This window comes from Mus musculus, chromosome 13 (assembly GCF_000001635.26).
Source record: "Mus musculus strain C57BL/6J chromosome 13, GRCm38.p6 C57BL/6J".
NCBI lineage: Eukaryota > Metazoa > Chordata > Mammalia > Rodentia > Muridae > Mus > Mus musculus.
This window is the reverse complement of record NC_000079.6, coordinates 21,274,398-21,294,608: the sequence shown is the minus strand read 5'-3', so window position 1 is coordinate 21,294,608 and position 20,211 is coordinate 21,274,398. Positions and strand designations below refer to the sequence as shown.

At 43.2% G+C, this 20,211-nt stretch overlaps 1 protein-coding gene and 2 non-coding genes across 4 annotated transcripts; 1 reads left to right on the top strand and 2 right to left on the bottom strand.

The window, feature by feature from the left end:
* The first annotated feature begins 1,881 nt into the window (after positions 1-1,881).
* Gpx5 (glutathione peroxidase 5) lies at positions 1,882-8,180 on the top strand. Of its 2 annotated transcripts, NM_010343.2 has the most exons (5): positions 1,923-2,035; positions 3,142-3,295; positions 5,276-5,393; positions 5,806-5,905; positions 7,037-8,180. In NM_010343.2, exons 1-5 carry the CDS (start codon positions 1,949-1,951, stop codon positions 7,241-7,243), a joined length of 666 nt encoding a protein of 221 aa, NP_034473.2. In that variant the 5' UTR covers positions 1,923-1,948; the 3' UTR covers positions 7,244-8,180. The 2 variants fall into 2 exon arrangements, with proteins under 2 accessions (XP_011242585.1, NP_034473.2); XM_011244283.3 differs by lacking the exons at positions 5,276-5,393; positions 7,037-8,180 and having other exon boundaries at positions 1,882-2,035; positions 5,806-5,867.
* A 6,660-nt stretch (positions 8,181-14,840) lies between these two features.
* Positions 14,841-14,913, bottom strand: n-TRtcg2. Its single transcript has one exon. It is a non-coding gene; the product is annotated as a tRNA-Arg (tRNA).
* A 3,666-nt stretch (positions 14,914-18,579) lies between these two features.
* On the bottom strand, positions 18,580-18,653 carry n-TTtgt4. Its single transcript has one exon. It is a non-coding gene; the product is annotated as a tRNA-Thr (tRNA).
* Positions 18,654-20,211: the final 1,558 nt, after the last annotated feature.

Genomic DNA, 20,211 nt, shown 5'->3' with positions numbered 1-20,211 from the left:
GAGAAGTGGAAACAGAAAGAGTTCAAGGTCATCCTTGGGTACAGAAAAACTTAATTCAACCTGGACTACACAAGCTCTTGTCTCAAAAATAAAAAAAAAAAAAGATGTTCAATATCCTTAGGCATTAGAGAAACAAAAATAGACACTATCATAAGATTCCAGTTCATCTCAAACAAAGGTCTGACACCAGCAATGCCAGCAAAGATGGGGGAAAGAGGACGTCTGATTGGCCCGTTGTGAAGTAACCTAGTGCAGCCACTATGAAACTCAGGATGGAGGATTCTCAAAATCGAAAATCCTTGAAGAACCAAGCTCTACCTCAGAGCTACTTTACCTATGTTTGTTGCAAGGATTGAGCCCAGATTAGGTGCCCATTAACAAACATAGAGAGAAAGAAAATGTGGTACATACACATAATGGAATTTTATTCAACCATAAAGAAAAATAAAATTGTGGCATAGAAATGAATGATACTAGAAATTACTATGTTAAGCCAAATAACCCAGATTGGAAAAGACAAATGCCATATTCTTTCTTTCATATGGATCCTAGGTTTTTATTTCTATATATGCACATACGTGTATGAAGGGTTAATATAGGTCATGAAAATAGAAAGGGGATCATGAGAGGAAGAAAAAGAGGTTTTAAGTAAACGGGAGAGATTAAAGTGGGTAATAGAATACTCACATCATGAAGGTCACACGGGGGCTAGTGAGCAGGAAGTAGGGAGAGGGGGGCGGGGAGGAGCATCAAGAAACACACCAGTGCTTTATATGCTAATTTTAAACCCCCACAAATTAATTAGTTCAAAAAATAGAAAGCACTGCATTCAGAGTAGCCACCCAAAGAGTTGACAATGTTCAGCTTTCTCCATCCCCCGCCTACTGTGTGCAAGAACACAGTTGCCAGACTACACCCAGGCTGAGTCCCACCAGTCCTCTTAACTCCTGCCAATCTGATAAACACGGATGTATCTTTTCTTATTCATAATTCTTGATTATTGTTGAGAGAGAACATTGTATCCTACCACAGATACCACTGGCTTTCATGAGTTGTGCCCATTTCTCCCTTTATCAGATTTTTAAAAAATTACTGATTTATAAGTTCTTGAAAGCATTTCTATAAATGAGCATATCAATGTGTTGTAGTTTATTCTCAATTCCTGCCCCACTCCCCACCCCCAAGTTCTCTTGAACAGATTATAGGTAGCTCTATCCTTCAGGGCTTTTTAAATTTTATTTTTTGAGGTTTTATTTTATTTATTGATTGTGTGTGTGTGTGTGTGTGTGTGTGTGTGTGTGTGTGTGTGTGTGTATACACATATGTGCACATGTGTATGTGGGTACCCAGAAAGGATAGAAGAAGGCTTGAGGTTCCCTAAAGCTGAAGTTGCTGGTAGTTGTGAGCCACCAGATGTAGGTGGTGGGAGCCAAGCTCGATTCCCTTGTGAGACCAGCAAGCACTGTTAGCACTAAGCCATTCTCCAGCTTCTACCCTTTGGGGTTTTATTTTAAGCTAAAATAATAAGCAGTCTTTCTGTTACTGCCCAACCCTACGCAGTATAGCAGCATACATGAACTACATATCTTGAGCCATATAAACAGTATTTCGAACATCCGTGTCAACTGTTATACAAGGAAGTTTGTCTTATCTCTCAACATTTACATTCAAGGGCTTGCCACAACTGTCTGATAATTCTGATAAATCCTGATAAAGTTCAGGATTCATATGAGTTCCAGGGCCTCACCACACTATTGAATTCGGAGTGCTCGTGGGGGCGTGTGTAGGCAAGAATATGACTTCAATTCTCTAGGTTTGCTGGACAAGAATACTTACTGCCCTGTGATTGGTCTTAATAGGTGTGGGCTGGTCTTTTTCAAGGTATCAAAACACTGGAGAGATGAGCAAAGACTGCAGGCCCTCAGACCAGAAATCGGCAGTACTAGTCATGGTTACAGAGTTAAGAGTCTTCTATCTTGTTCCACTTCTTCTAGCCAGCTATGTGCAGACAACCCCCAGGCCGGAAAAGATGAAGGTGAGTAAGGTCCAGAGAGAGCTCAGCAGGGCTGAACACAGTCACCTTTGTCCCTTCGGTCTTGGAAGAGCCTCGCTTTAGTGTTCTTCTCTGGTGGTCACCTTGAACCTTTCTTCTCTTCTTCTGTGAGCTTCCCTTTCATAAATAGGAGTTGTTGAGTTGCATACGGATAAGGAGGAAAGAGTTCACTAACAATTATCCTTTCTCCACTGCTTCCCCAAGTGGATGCCCCCCACATGCCATACTAGATGAGAGCAGATCTGTTGACCACAGTCATCAAGTAGGTAGGGACTGGGGTTTGGAGGAGTTGACTAATCACAGAACGAATGATGAACGAAGGAAGGGCTTGTTGTAAAAAAAAAAAAAAAAGAGCTAATATGGATTTTTAAGAATAAAAGAACTCATGGGGAAAAACAATAACCAGAATCCTAAAAGCAATTAGGTTTGGAGTGATGGGTGTCTGAGAATCTAGTCCTAGCTCTGCTCTCAGTTTGGAGCTCAGCTGTTTTATCGACAACTGAGCTATCTGTGTAGCAGTAGAAAGGGCAATCCACAGGAGGATAGAAACACAGAAGAGGGGACACTAGACACAATCAAATATTCACTCAGAGTGGAATAGAACTTCTTGTCTTCCATGAACAATTTATAGCCGCCAGCCCCCCAGCACAGTCAGTAGATCTGGCTGTGCTGGTGAGCACCTGTCAACCTTCACAAGGCAGGGACTCAGCTAAGGCAGAGACAGAAATAAAACTAAGACCTACCTTATAGAGAAATTTAACATGAGGATATGCAATGAGAATTGCACATAGAACTTATTTACTTTTAGTTCCTTCCCTTCAGATTCATCCACACTCGGCCTCCATCCCATGTCACCACTTACTTGTCGCTCCTATGGAGAAAGCAGTGACCTCTCCGAGCCCCTCCTTTCTCTACATAAGCAATAGACTTTAGCATGGAGTCCCACTTTTCGGTTTTCTAATCTCTCACACAATTCTGTTTGTTCTCTGAGTCCTGGTTACCACCTTCGCTGTCCACATGTGCTTTGGGTGATCAAGCAGATGTGACCACTGTTGTCACTCATAACAAAGCCTTCCAAATTCTTCCAGATGGACTGCTACAAAGATGTGAAAGGCACCATCTACGACTATGAGGCTCTGTCTCTTAATGGGAAGGAACACATTCCATTCAAGCAGTATGCAGGAAAGCACGTCCTCTTTGTCAATGTGGCTACCTATTGCGGTCTGACAATCCAGTACCCTGGTAAGAATTCAGAGCCATGTGACCTCAAGAAGAAATTTTTTAGCTGACTATATTTTAAATTACATTGGATATCCTATTCCAATTCCATATGTCATAGTAATTTATTTTCTTCTCTGATGTCTTAAATCAGCAAAGAATGGCCCACATGCCAAACCTAGACAGTTTTTGTCAAAGGTTCTATTGGAGCACAGCATATACTCACCTGTGACTGCTTTCACCTCCTAAGGCAGCGGTCAGTAGTTGTGTGGACACTAGTGATAGAGAGCATGTGATCAGCAAAACCTGAAACACCATTCAGCTCTTCACGGAAGACACTGGTCCTTCCCCTGGATAGGCCTGGTGTCTTGTTTAAGACTGCCACTGGAATCAATATATGTGAATGAAATTTGGTAATATATCAATGAGTTAGGAAATTCCAGAAGTTTCCTTGGCAACTACAGGAGAGAAGATCCATGTTTCTGAGATTTTTCCAGGGCAAGATAAAACAGGGAAGAGGGGCCTTGTACCTGGTGTAGCATATGACCAGCATAGAAGCTGGTGGAGAGGGTTTCTAGTTGTGTGAACTAATAAAGTCTTCTTGTGGATTATTATGGTATGCAGTGTGCTTTGCAGAAGTAATATATTCACAAAGATCAAAAGCCAATGGAACAAAATCTTTCTGCTTCTTGTCCCCAACCCCTGAGAAAACTGTCACATTTGTGAGAGATGTTCTTTCTTCCCAAGCCCCCGTTGTTAACATCGTGAGCACTATTTGATGACTTTGAAATAATAATGTACATTTGAAGTCAGCCCAATTCCTCCTTCTCTTTTAGTTGACGACTAATCTGTCTTATCAGTTTATAGAGCCTTAAGAATGAATGATATCCTGGCGTGGAGATGTGTAGCTGTGATTCTTATTCTCTGAACGCTGAGGAAGGAAGGGCATGAGCCTCAGGCCACCCTGGGCTAAGAGGATGACCATATCTCAAAGAGGAAAGAAAAGCAATCTCCTTATTTAGTTTACACTTGGTCTGTAGCAGATGAGTAAACCAGGAAGAGTTTCTACAGGGCTGAAAGGCAGGCTTCCTAATGTCTTCTCTCTCTACTGGAAAGAGTGGTTGTCTGGTAAACATGACAGAGTGGGGAGGAAGAGTGGAAAGTGTGTGGAAATATGGAGGCAATCTCTAACTTTAAAGGGGTCTTTAAGAGAGTCCAATTGACCAAGCTGGATCCTAGTGTGATAGGCTCATATTTGTAGAGCCCAGACAGGGTTAACAAAGGAAATAACTGTGAGAGTCTAAGCAAGGCAGTTGGGACAGTTCATGGCAGTGGACAATAGGAGCACTGAAGTTTGAGCATCACTTCAACTTTGGGGACTTGTTTTTTTTGTTTTTTGTTTTTTTTTGTTTTTTTGTTTTTTTTTCCCCAAGTAGAATCCATTTTTTATTTCCCCAGGAAGTTTAGCTTGAAGCTCTTGGCTTCTGCTACCTGCCAAATTTGTCTGCATTTGCTCAGTGTGAATTAGCCTGTACCCAGGAGAGAACCATGCGAATTCTATCAGTTAGTCAACAAGGAGGGCTAGATAATGAGCGATAGTATTCCCAGCTGGTTTTGTTTTAAATACTGTCTGGGTTTTGAGTGACAACATTGGCTGGCACCATCTTGGAGGAATGGATTTGGAAATGGGACCTGAGAATCCCTGTTTGAAAACAAACAAACAAACAAACCTACATGTGGTTGTGAGTTTGAGAAATGTTGCACAGTAAAGGGGCTCAGAGTGCAGGTCTAGCCACAGTCATGGTGTTCAGATTCTCTGATCTACAGATGGTTTTCTTCTTCTGGTTCCTTCTCTGTAAAATGACTAGCCCATAGGGTCTTCCTCTGGTCAGCCTGGGCTATGTACATTCTCATATGTTATTGTAGTAGCAACAGACCTAAGGGATCCTTCCTGGATGGGGGTCTCCAGGTCCGGCCATCACCTTGTCCCCTTTCTAACCACAGAGCTGAATGCACTCCAGGAGGATCTGAAGCCATTTGGCTTGGTTATATTGGGCTTTCCCTGCAACCAATTTGGAAAGCAAGAACCAGGAGACAATTTAGAGATTCTTCCTGGGCTCAAGTAAGTACCTACACTAAAGCTCAGTAAGAGATCTCATTGCCTTCCCTGTCTCAGAGACCCTTCTGATCCTCCGCACTGCCAGGGAGGGTGGTGATTCACAGGTTTGAGGCACTTGCAAGCAGATTCTAATTGATAAGAATCTGATGAGGCCTCTTCATGCCTGACAGCCCTGGAGGGATGGATGGTGGAGAAATTGGAGATCAGCTATTCCTGAGACAAGAACAGTTAAAGGGGTGGAGACAGACTAGAATCAAGAAAACGAGGAGAACCAGGGAGACCAACACACAAAGCAAGCCCTTTGGCTCCTCCATGTCACCAACCCCTGCTGCATCTCTACCTCTTTCTGCCCTACCTATCTGCATCTCACCATCCTAACTTGTACCCTTGTGTCCCAATCTTTGGCTTGTTGCAGGTATGTTCGTCCAGGAAAAGGGTTTTTACCTAACTTCCAGCTTTTTGCAAAAGGGGATGTAAATGGTGAAAACGAGCAGAAAATCTTCACCTTCTTGAAGGTGAGTGAATGGCTGGAGTTTGCCCAATTCCTCCCCTCCAGACTTCCTACCATCCCTTAGGAGCTTAAAAATATCCATAGGTTGGTTATGGTTGAAACAGACCCAAGGGCTCATTCCTAGATGTTGGGGGTCAATCTTTCTGGATGAAATCTGCTCAGCATAGAAATGTGAGCTCATATGTCATAGAGATATGAGTCTGTTAGCATCCACGGGACTCTGGCTTTGGGAGGAATAGACAGTGTGCAATGGCAGCTTTTACTAGACCCGTTGCTCATTGGCACTCGTTCCCTCATTCATCCAAGGAACTTTTTGATGAATCTCTGCCACCTGTATGGTAGGCTACATAGTAACAACACAGAGAACTCAGAGCTTTGCAACTGCATGCATGGCTCTCCAGGAACTGCTGGAAAAGTGTGAGGAGGGCTTCGTGAGTCCCATCCATCTCATTTTAAGATTTGCCTTTATTTGAAGGTCATGGGCCACATGTAAGTTATTCTTACAGTTCTCTTTTTAAAATTAATGGACAAAATGTGGCTTAGCCTTTTTTCTTCTTCTTCTTTGATAACAATCCTAGTAGCTCTAAGTTGTTCCCCAAAAGGTGTTTTTTTGAAATTCCAGCGGTCCTCAGAACCCTAGACCTTGGAAATTACATTCTAGTTCAAGTCATTCACTATGCAGAAAAGGAAAATGAGACTGTGCAGAGGAATTCATCTGTGGCCCCAGCACTGGGAGGTAGAGTCATGAGTATCAGGAGTTCAAGGTCGTCTTCAGAGACACATTGACTTTGAGGCCAGCATGGGCTATGTGAGATCCTATCTCACAAACAAACAATGACAAGGACAAGAAATGAAAGCTTGAAAGGCAATAAATACATCTTAAGCTATGTAATGTGAATGGGATGGAGCCCTGGGGTGAAGGACAGAAAGAAGGAATGTGCTTAGGCTGTGAGATCAGAAAATTCTTGGCATCTGGCATCACGATGAGGAGCAGGGTTTGTGGGGTTTAGCAGGAACCACAGGAGGATGGGATGTATGGGTGTCACAGGGAGGGAATTGCCTGTGAATGAGGACACCCTGGGTCATCTAAGGAACAGAAATAATGTGTTTTCTCTTCTCTGCTTCTCTGCCGCAGCGTTCTTGTCCTCACCCCTCAGAGACTGTGGTCATGAGCAAACATACCTTCTGGGAGCCAATAAAAGTCCATGACATCCGCTGGAACTTTGAGAAGTTCCTGGTGGGACCCGATGGCATCCCTGTCATGCGCTGGTTCCACCAGGCTCCTGTCAGCACTGTCAAGTCTGACATCATGGCGTACCTGAGCCATTTCAAAACCATATAGGAAGGCCAAGCTTCTGACCTCTTCCTCCTTCCCCCTTAAAGACTGCTCTGAAAAAAAGACTCCATCTTCTCAGCACACTCTTCACTGAAATGGACTCTACCTCCCCAAGTCACCCCTAAATTGCCTAAGTTCTTCCCCTGCACAAGTAGATTTGTGTCTGGGAAGCTGTAGATGTTTTTCCTTGTTAGATTTATGAGTTGAAGAGAGAAAATAAAAGAAAAAAGAAAAAGCTAAATCCAGAGACCTCAGAGGTTTGGCTGAGTATGTTAGTACTCACCTATAATGTCAGCACTCAGCAGACATTACAGACATTTCAGACAGGCAGCGACAGGAGGAACATGAATGGCAGGCCAGCCTAAGCTACAAGATATCATGTGTCCAAAAAAAAAAAAAAAAAAATCCACCACCACCAACACAACCCGATTGAACTACTCTAATTCACCAAAGGATATGGGGATAGCTTGGTTGGAGGCTGTATCTGAAGGAAGAGTCCCCTTGGCCATTCTGAGTCTTTCTCTTCCCAGCCTGAAGGTGGAGAAAGAGCAATGGAGGCTGGTCAGACAATCTAGTTTGCTCCTCTGAAACTGTGTGTCTCCTGAGACAAATGCCTTGTCAGTTCCTGAGGTCTTTTAATTCGGTCTTCATCTCTGTCTCCATCCTCTCTGCCCTTCTCCTGCGGCCAATCTGAGGGAGAGTCTGAGCAGATTGACTCGCACAGGAGGAGGGCATCTCCCTGATGCCAGGATCGGGGACTTGTCCCTGATTCTGCATAAGTGCTCCTTTCTGTGTGATCTTCACGGGGTCAGCTAGTGCTTATGAGTGGGGATGCCTTTCATCATCTGAAGAATAGGACCCCCCACATACACACCCCAACCTGGGATTCTTCAACTTCAGAACTAGACATATTATTTCCAATAAAATGTTTTCTGAAGCATTCAAGACCTTTGTGGTTCATTCCTAATTGATGTTTATGTTTGAATCTCTCCTCCTGTCCACACTATAAGTGACATCCACATTATGAACTTTTTCAGAGACAGTGTATCAGTCAAGGCTCTATAGTCACAGAACTTAAGGAATGAATATATAATGTGTAATACATGATTATGAAAGAACTCAGTGGGGAAACCCCCACTCAGCTCCCGATTCGGCGTGCACCCAAGAATCACGAATAGAACACAACACCTTGATGTAACAACAAGAGGTATTTTAATGGCGGAGCTCCGGGTCGAAACGTATCTCACACAACAGGAGACAGTGGATTCGACCACGAGGCTTGGAAGCTAGGGGTTTTTATAGAAAAGGAGTGGGGCTGGGGGAGGAATTGGCGCGGTTTCACATGATTGGTCCATTTAAACATCAGCAGCCTGTAACATTTAACTTAGGTCAGAGGGGTGGGAGATAGGGAGGCAATGGGCCTGCCAGGGCATGTCCTGGTCTGTTCTGCTATGTTCTCAGCCCCAGGTTTCAAAGCTCACAAACAACTCTTTGGGCTATTTGACATACATTACATGAATTACAGTTTTATTTCCTTTCAATTACACACACACATTAAAGGGAGTTTGTTGGAATGATGTATAGTTTGCAGTCCAACTAATCCAACAATGGCCAGCTGTGACTGGAAAGTCCAAGAATCTAGTAGTTGCTCAGTCCTGTGAGGCTGGGTGTTTCAGCTGGTCTTCTAAATAAGCTAGAATCCTGAAGAAGTAGGCTCCAATAGATGTACTGGCAAAGTAAGTACAAGCAGGCAAAGAAAAAACCCTTTTTTCTTCCATTGTCCTCATGTAGGCCTCCAGCAGAATGTATGGATCAGATTGCCTCTAGATCTGGATTAAAGACGTGTATCTTCCAGCCTCAAGATCTGGTTCAAAAGCTTGTCTTCAAGCCTCAAGATCTAGGTCACTGGTGTGCCCTCCATTTCTGGATTGTAGTTTATTCCAAATGTAGTCAAGTTGAAAACATCTCAAACAGTATTTATCCTCCTAGATGTTTAGAAAGTTGTCACCTGAGGCTCATGGCTGGCACCTGGCTTTAAGAATTGCCTCAGACCAAGTTGGTTGCATCAGGTCTTGGCCTCAAGGGTTTATCTGAGGCCTTTCAGCTCCAGAGGCGTCTGGGGAGTTGGCTGATACCTTTTGTCCTTGCTCTGCAGCCCAGTCTTTCTCTCTGATAAAAACCACTTCTCTAACTTGCTGTGTGTTCTAGTGTCACTCAAGTTGAGCATCAAATTCAGAATGTATGTATTAATTGGAACCCCAAGCCCAGGTGTTGACAATTCACTAATGTCCTGGTAAAATTTTTTTCTTGAAATGTGAGTGTCAAACTGGAACTTGCTCATGATGGTAGATCCTGTAGGCACTGAGTCACACACCCCAGTAATCCAATAATGAAGGTGAATTAAAATCTCCATTTCACAGTCTTCATTTTAAGAACTCCAATGTGCAATTATCAACACAGGGGGGAAATGCCTATCTAAGGAAGAGATGCTAATGTGACTTTTTAAAGGCTAAATTATCCACACCTAGTTAACAATTAGGAAATAAATGTAGCACAAATAGCTTCTGCCACAAAGTATCTGTGATTATTGAAACTCCCCTCCAATTTGAGTGGTACAGTTTACCATGAAGGGAGACACGCTAGTAACATGTTAGCACTGAAAGCAGTGGGTGGTAATAGAATGGTTATCATTGCAGAAGGAAGTCTACAGTTTGGAGAGACACAGTGAACAGTTGGAATGACATGTCATGAAATAAAAGCTAAATGTGAAACCATTCCTGCTGGATCATTTAAAAAAAAGTCTCAGGGCCAACGTGGTGATGCACATTTATAATGCCAACATTAAGAAGGCTGAGACAGGAGAGCCACCCACTCAAGGTCAGACTGAGCTCCATAGTGAGAACCTGTCTCAAAACAAGAGAAGGTGGGAAGCAGAGGGAGAGATAAAGGAAGGGAAGGAGGGAGAGAGAGAAAGACAGAGAGACAGACAGACAGACACACAGAGACAACATCTTTCATGTTCTGCTACTCAACAGCACAAGAAAACTAAGTTAAGTTGCACATTTGGACTGCTCCTTTACACCAGCTGGAGAACTCGTTGGAAGAGGATAAATCCTCTATACACAGATGTTTTGATGCATCAACACTTCCATTAAAACAGATGTCCACAGATGTAGGTTTACTCACTGATTAAGAGTCTAAAATGTCAGGATCCCACCCCAACAGTCAGATACTGAGGAAGGCAGGGTGGGTGGCATCAATGGGGGCCAAAAGCAGGTGACTTTTAGCAATTTAACTCTCTCCTGTTATTCAAGGACCAAAAGCTGATCAGCTTCTGGCAATTGACTCCTACTGATAGCAGCAAGGGAATTAAGAAAAGAAACTTAGTGACTTGGGCTCTTTTTTCTTTGACTCAAAGGCCTCTCAGTGGCCAAGGGGGTGGGGGCTGTTCATTAACCCTTTGTGAGCCAGAGAGAAGAGAAAAGAAAAGGGGGGGGGGAGGGAGGAAAGAAGGAAGGGAGGGAGGAAAGACGGGAGGGAGGGAGAAAGGGAGGGAGAGAGGGAAGAAAGAAAGAAGGAAGGAAGATAAGAAAGGCACACACAGAAAGGCACACACTGGATGAAGCAGAAAAGGGTTATACTGCCACTTAATTGTTCTTAGTTGTTATACCTTCTCAGGATAATCGATCACATAATTTTCTAAGCACTTTTACATTCTGTAAGTTTATAGTAAGTTTAAGACAATAGTTCATGTCCTAGGTTGACAAGGCTCAAAGAATTACAGCAGAATTCTTTACATGTCTTTCCATTAAGACTAGTACCTGACTAAAAATTCATTATCTGTTTTCAAGCTCCATGGGTTCATTATAAGTTTAAGCAATAAATACTTTTTATGTCATAAATTAGCATGGTGTTGTCAAAAGAGAAATCATCTGCCTTGTGTTTTACTATTTTGAAGTCTTGTATAGATAAAGTAGTCCACCATTTATTTTCTGTCCTTGCACCTACAATAAATAGCCCATTCCCGGTTTCTGAACTTTAGTTACCAGATAATGGCCTCATTTATTTTATATGCATAGGTGTTTTATGTGCATGTATGTCTGCATACCAGAAGAGGGCATGAGATCCCATAAAACCACAGTTATGGAAGGCTGTGAGTTACCATGTGGGTGTTGGGAATTAAACCCAGAACCCCTGGAAAAGCACCCAGTGGAGCATCTCTCCAGCCCAGCAACAATAGCAACAGCAACCGCAACCGCAACCGCAACCGCAACTGCAACCGCAACCGCAACAGCAACAGCAACAGCAACAGCAACAAGTGTGTTAAAAAGAGTTTCTCTTAACCATTGAGCCATTTCTTCAGCCTGCCCCCAAGCCAGAAGTCTCAAAACAGACCAATGACTCATTGCAACACAAGTAAAGATGTGTGTATAAAAGAGTATACAGTGTGACACACTGATACACTACAGCTTCCATAACAAGATTTTTCCCTATCTTCTTTTCTTTTCTTTTCTTTTCTTTTTTTAATTTAATTTTATTTGTAATTCATTTTTTACACTCCATATTCCATTCCCTGTCCCTCCCCTCCCACCCTCCAATTGCTCTGCATCCCACACTTCCTTCCCACCACACCCCATCTCCTCATGGATGCCCCCACCCTCCACCCCATCTGACCTCTGAACTCCCTGGGGCCTCCAGTCTCTTGAGGGCTAGGTGCATCTTCTTGAATGAACACAGATCTGGAAATCCTCTGCTGTATATGTGTTGGGGCCTTATTTTATTTTCTTTTGGGAGGGAGGTGACAAGGGTGGAGGGTAAAGATGAAGGACAGGAAGATGAGTGGCATTGCGGTGCACAATGTGAAATTCAGAAAATCAATAAAAAGATTTAAGAAAATTTCTCTTAATCTGAAAATCTTCATACGGGGGGAAAAAGTAAACCCTGAAATTAAAAAAAAAAAAAAAATCCCAAATGTAGCCCTGGTGGTGCATGCCTGCAATCCCAGAAACTGGGAGGCTGGGAAAGGAGTATTGCGGAGCGTATGAGACAAGACGCTACCTAAAAAGAGATCTGCAATTGTAGAAAGTTTAAAAATAAGTTTATTGTCGTTGCTCATTTACTTTAGCCATGTTTTTTCTTTTATTAATGATGATAATATTCAGCAGGAGTAGTAGTGGGTGCTTCATCTAAAAGTGTGTTTTTTCTTCCCTAAGAAAATGTTATCTTTTTAAATGTTTTACAGTAGCAAACTGTTTTTTGGCATTGTCAGGCAAACCCTAGTGAGGGCATCTGGAGGAGCCGGAAGGCCGCCTGTAATGCAGAAACGAGCTGAGCAGGCAAACTCTAAATAGCGGCAGAGTGAGGACCGTGAAGACAGGCCACAGTGAACTTCAGTTTCTCAGGGCTGGAACAAACCTTGTGTCGACAGACACATCTGTTTGCATGTCCCACACCACCTTTTGTTCAGCCAAGGTGATTTTTATCAAAATGATTTCAAACGTCATTTAGAGAATGTAAATGCTGATTTTAAGGAAGCCATAGTGAAGCCAAGCTTTGGGTGAAAGTGGTGTGGATTCTGAAGCCCCAGTGTTGAGAGGAAAGGCTTGAGATGACTAACTCTGAAATCAATCGATCATGGGGAATCCCACCCTCACTGATACATCGTCTCCTACAGCTCCAGCGTCCATGGCTCAGGGGCCCTCGCTTAAGAGGAGTGGAAAGAGCTGTAAGAGCCAGAGGCTCAGGACGTCTGCCGTGAGACAGTCTCTCCTACATGAGGCTGCACACACAGGACTGAAACAATTGGCAATATCAATGGACAGGTTAACATGGAAGGAGGGAAAATTTGGGTTCTCACTCCCAGACAAACTATAGGCACCTGTCTTAGTCAGAGTTTCTATTCCTGGACAAAACATCATGACCAAGGAGCAAGTAGGAGAGGAAAGGGTTTATTCAGCTTACACTTCCACACTGCTGTTCATCACCAAGGAAGTCCGGACTGGAACTCAAGCAGGTCAGAAAGCAGGAGCTGATGCAGAGGCCATGGAGGGATGTTCTTTACTGGCTTGCTTCCCCTGGCTTCCTCAGACTGCTTTCTTATGGAACCCAAGACTACCAGCCACCTTGTGGGATGGTACCACCCACAAGGGGCCCTCCCCCTTGATCACTAATTGAGAAAATGCCTTACAGCTGGATCTCATGAAGGCATTTCCCCAACTGAAGCTCCTTTCTCTGTGATAACCTGTGTCAAGTTGACACAAAACTAGCCAGTACATGACTCAGCAGTAATGACTGCTGAGAGAAGGAGAATTAGCCTCTTCCAGGGAAGAACCTCTTATAATTGTTCACACAGAGTCGTCAGTCTTGAAACTAAACCCACATCAACAAACGGACTTAGCAAGTTGTATTTATGTATACACACATATATGTGTAATAACAATAGTCAAAGAATATATATGTAACAATGATCAAAGAAAAGAAGATCTCAACTTGAGTGTGGAGGTAGGAACATGGGAGAGGTTCTAAAGAGGGTAGGCTGAGAGGGGCTGGAGGGGAAAATAGGGAAACTGATAGAATCCTATTTTAAGTAAAAACATATTAAAGGAAAGAAAAGAAAATGCTCCACCAGACTGGCCTACAGGCATGTATCCAGGACATTTTCTTGACTAATAATTGATGTGTGCACCTGTAACCTCAAGGTCTCAGTACCTTGACAGTCTCAGGTCAACCCCCAAAGGTGGAGGTGGAGGCAGGAAGACCAAGAGCTCAAGGCCATTCTTGGCTTCATAAAGAGCTTGAGACCAGTGCGCCTATAAGCTTCCAGAAAATGGGGAGCAGAAGATGACAACTAATCCAATTTATTTCATCCCTCAAGACTTTATAATTAGCTTGAATGAAAGTCGACTCACCATATTGCTCTAATAATGGGTTAATTTCCTCTATTTGAACTCACCTATTCAGATTGGTGTCCTTGTAGAAGCCTCTTGTCTGCTTCACATCCATCTTCTCATATTTTTAAATGTATGTTTTCTGACTCCTCAGATATTTTGGGTTCTCAGGCTCCACCACATCCCCCTGATTAATGTGGGTGACCCGGATCCTTTGAGGTAGGAGAAATTTTCATTTCCAAAAGAGGTGACCTTTAAATGGACTTGAAAAAGAAAATTCTTTTTTGTTTCGTTTTGTTTTTCGAGACAAGGTTTCTCTGTATAGCCCTGGCTGTCCTGGGACTCACTTTGTAGATCAGGCTGGCCTCGAACTCAGAAATCTGCCTGCCTCTGCCTTCCAAAGGCGTGCGTCACCACTGCCCTGCTGAAAATTCTTTTTATATAAATTATTTTTATTGACAATTATATGTCCAAGGTAAGGAGAAGGTGGGCGGCACTGCAACACCAACATTTTACACTTGGGCAAAAGAAGACTTGAAGCAGACTGGTAGGCATCCACACACCAACACTACTGCTGCCACAGTGCTAGTTTATTCAGAACTTGTGGACCAGACCCCATGCACACTCCAAGTTCTAAAGACTTCTTAACCAACCGGTCAGTTAATATGCAGCAACTAGAAAGTTGAAATTCAAGCACTAGCGAGATGGAAAAATACCAACCACGAAGGGATTCGAACCCTCAATCTTCTGATCCGAAGTCAGACGCCTTATCCATTAGGCCACGTGGTCGCACACAGGCTTATGGATGAAAAAGAGTAACAAATGTTCGATAAATGAACACTGATCGTCTACATTTAGTTTTAACCAAGTGACATGTTCTTCGCTGCGAACACTATTCTAAAGATATAACGGATGCTCTAAAAATCTAAATCACTTCTTTAATGTCGCACCGTAAGAAGCAAAATTATCTCACGCATTTAATCCCAGCACGCCGGAGGCAGAAGTTGGCAGATTTCTGGAAGTTAAAGCCAGCTTGTCACCAGTGAATTCCACAACAGCCAGTGAGGGCTACAAACCGAGACATCTCAATACAAAAACAAACAAATAAACAAACAAACAAACAAAGCAGAGTCCATTGTTCTCCAAACGCCCAAAAGTACGTAATTCGCCACGTGCCTCTCAACTGATAAGGGTTTTAGTAAAGAAACAGAAAAGGGAAAGAATCCATCATCCCTCTGCAATCCTTGCTACCCAGTTTAGTCAGGTCTGAGACCCTCTGGAAATAAACAATAATCCTGTAAAAGGAGAAGAAAGACCTTCCCTGTGACCCCGCCCTACGAGTTTGCCACCAGCCCGCTAGACTGTGGGTAAACCTTGCTATTTATTCTCCAGTGTGACCATTGGAGACTGAGTATAATTTGCCACTCAGAATCGCGTGACCAGGGAGCTTCACCTGAAAAAGTATCTTGATGGTCTTAATTGATGTGGAAAGACTCACCCCTAAAGTGGACGGTACTTTCTGATAGCAACACTGATTTGAAAAGAAAGAAAGAAAGAAAGAAAGAAAGAAAGAAAGAAAGAAAGAAAGAAAGAAAGAAAGAAAGAAAGAGGAAGAGAGGAGAGAAGGAGAAGGAGGAGGAGGAGGAGGAGGAGGAGAAGAAGGAGAAGGAGAAGAAGGAGAAGGAGAAGAAGAAGAAGAAGAAGAAGAAGAAGAAGAAGAAGAAGAAGAAGAAGAAGAAGAAGAAGAAGAAGAAGAAGAAGAAGAAGAAGAAACAAATAGACAACAAACAAATACAAAACTCTGCATGGTAGGAAGATCATTCGCCTTGGCAGTTTTGGACCAGTGTTTTCCTGGTTTCCATCGTTGACTAAAGTCTAAGAAATCTCTAGGTTTTCCGTGCCAGGTCAGGACTGCTGAGGTCTCCAGCCTGGTGGCCTCTCCGATTTGAAACTGTAGGTTTGCATGACCTCGGAAGCACCTACGTCAAGGATGCACCAACTGAGAGGCAACTGTTGTCACTATTTCAACATTAGCTGATTTCTACATCCATCCACTCTGTTCTGATCTTCCAGAGAAACCTAATACAGACCCTCGCTTGTACTACCAAGCACTTGTGCTTCCCAGTTGTTACAGAGGCCAGGCTGCTCTAGGAAACACCGAGAGATTTCTTTCTCCAACCAGGCTGGGGGCCTGGTCATCTGGGACTCTTTTCCCAGTTTTGGAATTGCGGGAAGAAATGATTTTCTGAAAAGCTCAGCCAATCAGAAACTGCCTCCTTGGGTCAGTGTCTGCCACCCAGTCTAACAGGGTCAGTAGACAGCCAGAATCAAAACTTATTTTGAGACCTAAAAACATGTGAGTTTCTTGTTTATTTGTTTGTTTGGCTTTAAGGACTGATTGGAGTGTATCGAGCAGCATGAACACTGTTGGGGAAAATTTTTGCCCAAATAACTTGAATTTTTAAATAAAACCAATTATATAAGAAATATCAATTACAAAATTCTATTTAAGAAGAAATGAAAAACATTAATATCTCTAAAATCAAATTTTCTCAGAGAAAATGTTAAGCCCATATGTTTAGTGGATTGCTCTTCAAAACAATACCAGAATAACTATTTAACCAGGCACAACCGCTTACAAACACAGCAGCAGAGGGAAAACTTTCCTAATTCATGAACCCTGCCTTGTCCTAACTCTAAACCAGAGACAATGTGTGCTGTCAGAGAGGAGCCGTATTCGTGGTGTTTAACGTTTGCGTGTCCCCAAAGGTTCATACCTTGTCAGATTAGCTCAGTGTGACATTCTTACTAAGCAAGGACGGCTCCCCTAACTACAGATTTCTACACTTGCATGGGCCAGATAGATGCCACTCTTTGAAAGACTGATGACCTACTTACACGTTTTTCTTATTGGTTTCAGCAGGAACTCTTAGGAGAAAACGACCAGGTCACTGGGCCATCCCTCTGATTTTTAGTGCACATAAATTAAAGTAGCACCAGTGTTTTCCCCTGTGTGCACCGCTGTGTGGATATATATGGACTATGGAATAAAATTCCATCCATTCTTTTCTGGGAAGGGCATCGCCTTGCAAAAGCCTCCTGTGTTTCTTTTCGTACTGTAATAAGTCAGTTTCTTCTTCCGTGTCTCTTGGAGTGCTTCTTGGCTTTGTATTCACCGCGATGTAAACTCAGCCCAGAAGTCTGATTAAACTCCACAGTGCTGTCTCCGCAGAAGCATTCTCCAACCAGGTCTTTGCTCACCTTCATGTCCACATTTTCTGCTCTGCTAAGCATATTCGAATCCATAAGCAATAGAAAAGGTGGTCTTTAAATGTACAGAAGGAAAGTCATGCTAGAATACGTGATTATCCTGAGTTGCTATTTTTTCACTCAGTGTTGTGAGAAAATAAAAATACCATTACTATAAGATTGTTCCATTGCTCTTGTTAGACGATCGTTATTAAAAAGAAAATTCCCTTGCCAGATATGGTGGCCCGCACCTTTAATCGTAACGCTTGAAGCAAAGGCTGGAGGAACTCTGAGTAGGGCAGCCAGGGCTACACAGAGACCCTATCTCAAAAACAAACAAACAAACAAGGAACATCCATTTCTTAAAAGAAAGCATCCCTGCATTTCTACAGCAGGGGCAGAAAGCCAAGTGGGTAGGAAGCCGAATGGGTGGGGGAGGTGGGCTCCCCTCGCCCGCTGATGGAAGTTTTGGAAAAAGGAACTTGTGACCTCTTTTGCACTTGCGACCCCTTCTGCACCAGCGCTGTGCAACTAGCTTAGACTAACGATTCCTTAATCCCCACCACCACCACCACCACCACCCCCCCCCCCACACACACACACCCCGTTAAGACCCCAGGTGACGTAGACCCAAACCCACTACTGAATCTCAAAGCAAACTAGAGAATCGAAAGAAGCTGAAAAGAGGCGGAGAGACCTGCCTTTGACCCGAAAGGTAAAAAGCACAGAGATAGGAGACATCAATTCTCTCACTCATTCACTCAACAAACCGCGGCAACCCCGCTTAAGGAGCCGCTAGCGGTCCAGAATTGGGCTCTTTCCAAATTGTTATAATTGATGGTTGGACAGAAGTTCCCTGAAACCCGCTAGAGTCGCCGAGTCCCACAAGCAGCTTCCAGGCCGTCAACAGACTTTTTCTGTTCTGGGACACCAACTGAGGTGTCCTATGTCCCCTATCTCCCGCTGCTGGGCCGTTGTACGCACGGAGGGCCCAGGCATCAAACGCTCCTGGAAATTCTCTTGGTCCACGTTTGGCTTCTCGCTCTTTTTATTTTTGTAAAATTTATTCATTTGGAACGAGAAGAGGGTTTGCGGAAGTTTAGGCATATTCTTTGTTGTCCCGCCATTTTCAAGAGGGAGGACGGCACCTTACGGAGAGTATTGTCTTCATCCACAAGACAAAATGCTCCACAAAGGAAAAAAGATAGGCCCCACTGGGATTCGAACCCAGGATCTCCTGTTTACAAGACAGGCGCTTTAACCAACTAAGCCATGGAGCCAACTGCTGTACCAAGCCTGAAAACATACCTCTATTTAATTTCTAAGGGTCATTTTGTTCATTTATTTTTAAAGTAATTTAATTGTATGTTTAAGTGTTTTGGGGGTTTGAGGGTTTTTTATAACTGTATATTTAATTTAAATTTATTGTGTATTGCTCACGTGGAACGCTCTCGAAAAGACAAAGAATATCAATTGTCTGTGAAAGTGCTCAGCCTTCATTCGATTCCTATCGCACAGGGTCCCTGCTCCCACTGAACGAGTCGGGGAAAGGAGAGGGACACGGCACAGGACGGGTCTCTTGCCTGCAGAAACCCACTTTCTGACTTCTGAATCCTCGCACCAGAGTCTTTGGAACCAGGGGGACATTTACTATCATTTCCCCCTTTGATCGCGGTTGTTTGCATTTAACTAATTAACTTCTTTTCACCTTGTTTTGTTTGAGATACGATCTCAATTTTGTAGCACAGACTCGCCTTCAATTCAGGGCAATTCTTCTGTCCCGAGCGCTGGGGTTACAGGGGTGAGCCGTAACACCGTCTGTCTTCAAACGTTGGGAAAATTCGGCTGGTTACTTATTTAAATCCTGACGTATTTTTTCATTCTAAAAATCCCCTAATTACTCTTACAACCCAAGATTATGTGACCCCCTTCATCAAGTCAGCTAATGTATAGGAAGGCCATATTTTCAGAATTAGGATAACGATAAACGCACAGTAACTTTCAAGTGGTCACCAGAGGGACCCAAAGGGTTGCTTACAGCAGGACAGAATGAGGATAGTCCACAGTTTCCATCCAACACTGCGGCTTACGTTTCCATCCATCAATGCGGCTTACATTTCTTTATCCCAGCATGAGTCTAACTGGCTCAGCCGACTGTAGTGCGGTGGGAAGAGTAATCTCACCCAGGAAGAGGCAGCAAACGCTCTGGCAATGGTCTACTCCAACGAGCAGCCGGGGGTTCTATGTGCAAAACTCAGAAAAATGCATTGTTGGTATTTCTTTCCTGTGTTCTCTCCCTGTGTGTGTTGAAAACGCTAGGTGTTGTGATTTTTTTAAACTTGTACTATTGAACACTCGAGCATCCATTTTATAAAGGTAAACTGAATTCTGCAGATGATGGTGTTGTTTATCTATAATCCCAGCAGTCAGGAGGCTGAGGCCGGGAGTATGGGACCTCGCTCTGTAGCCCTGTGGAGGTTTCTTCAACGACTGCTGCAGAAACTCAAGTGGAAAAATACTTTGACAAAGCTATAAGAAAGAAAGAAAGAAAGAAAGAAAGAAAGAAAGAAAGAAAGAAAGAAAGAAAGAAAGAGAGAGAGAGAGAGAGAGAGAGAGAGAGAGAGAGAGAAAGGAAGGAAGGAAGGAAGGAAGAAAGGAAGAAAGAAAGGAAGAAAGAAAGAGAAAGAAAGGAAGAAAGAAAGGAAGAAAGAGAAAGAAAGAGAAAGAAAGGAAGAAAGGAAAGATAGAGAAAGAGAGAAAGAGAGAGAAAGAGAGAAAGAAAGACAATCAACCTAATATGACCAAGTCACTGATCTCCATGGTCCCAGGGAGTCCCAC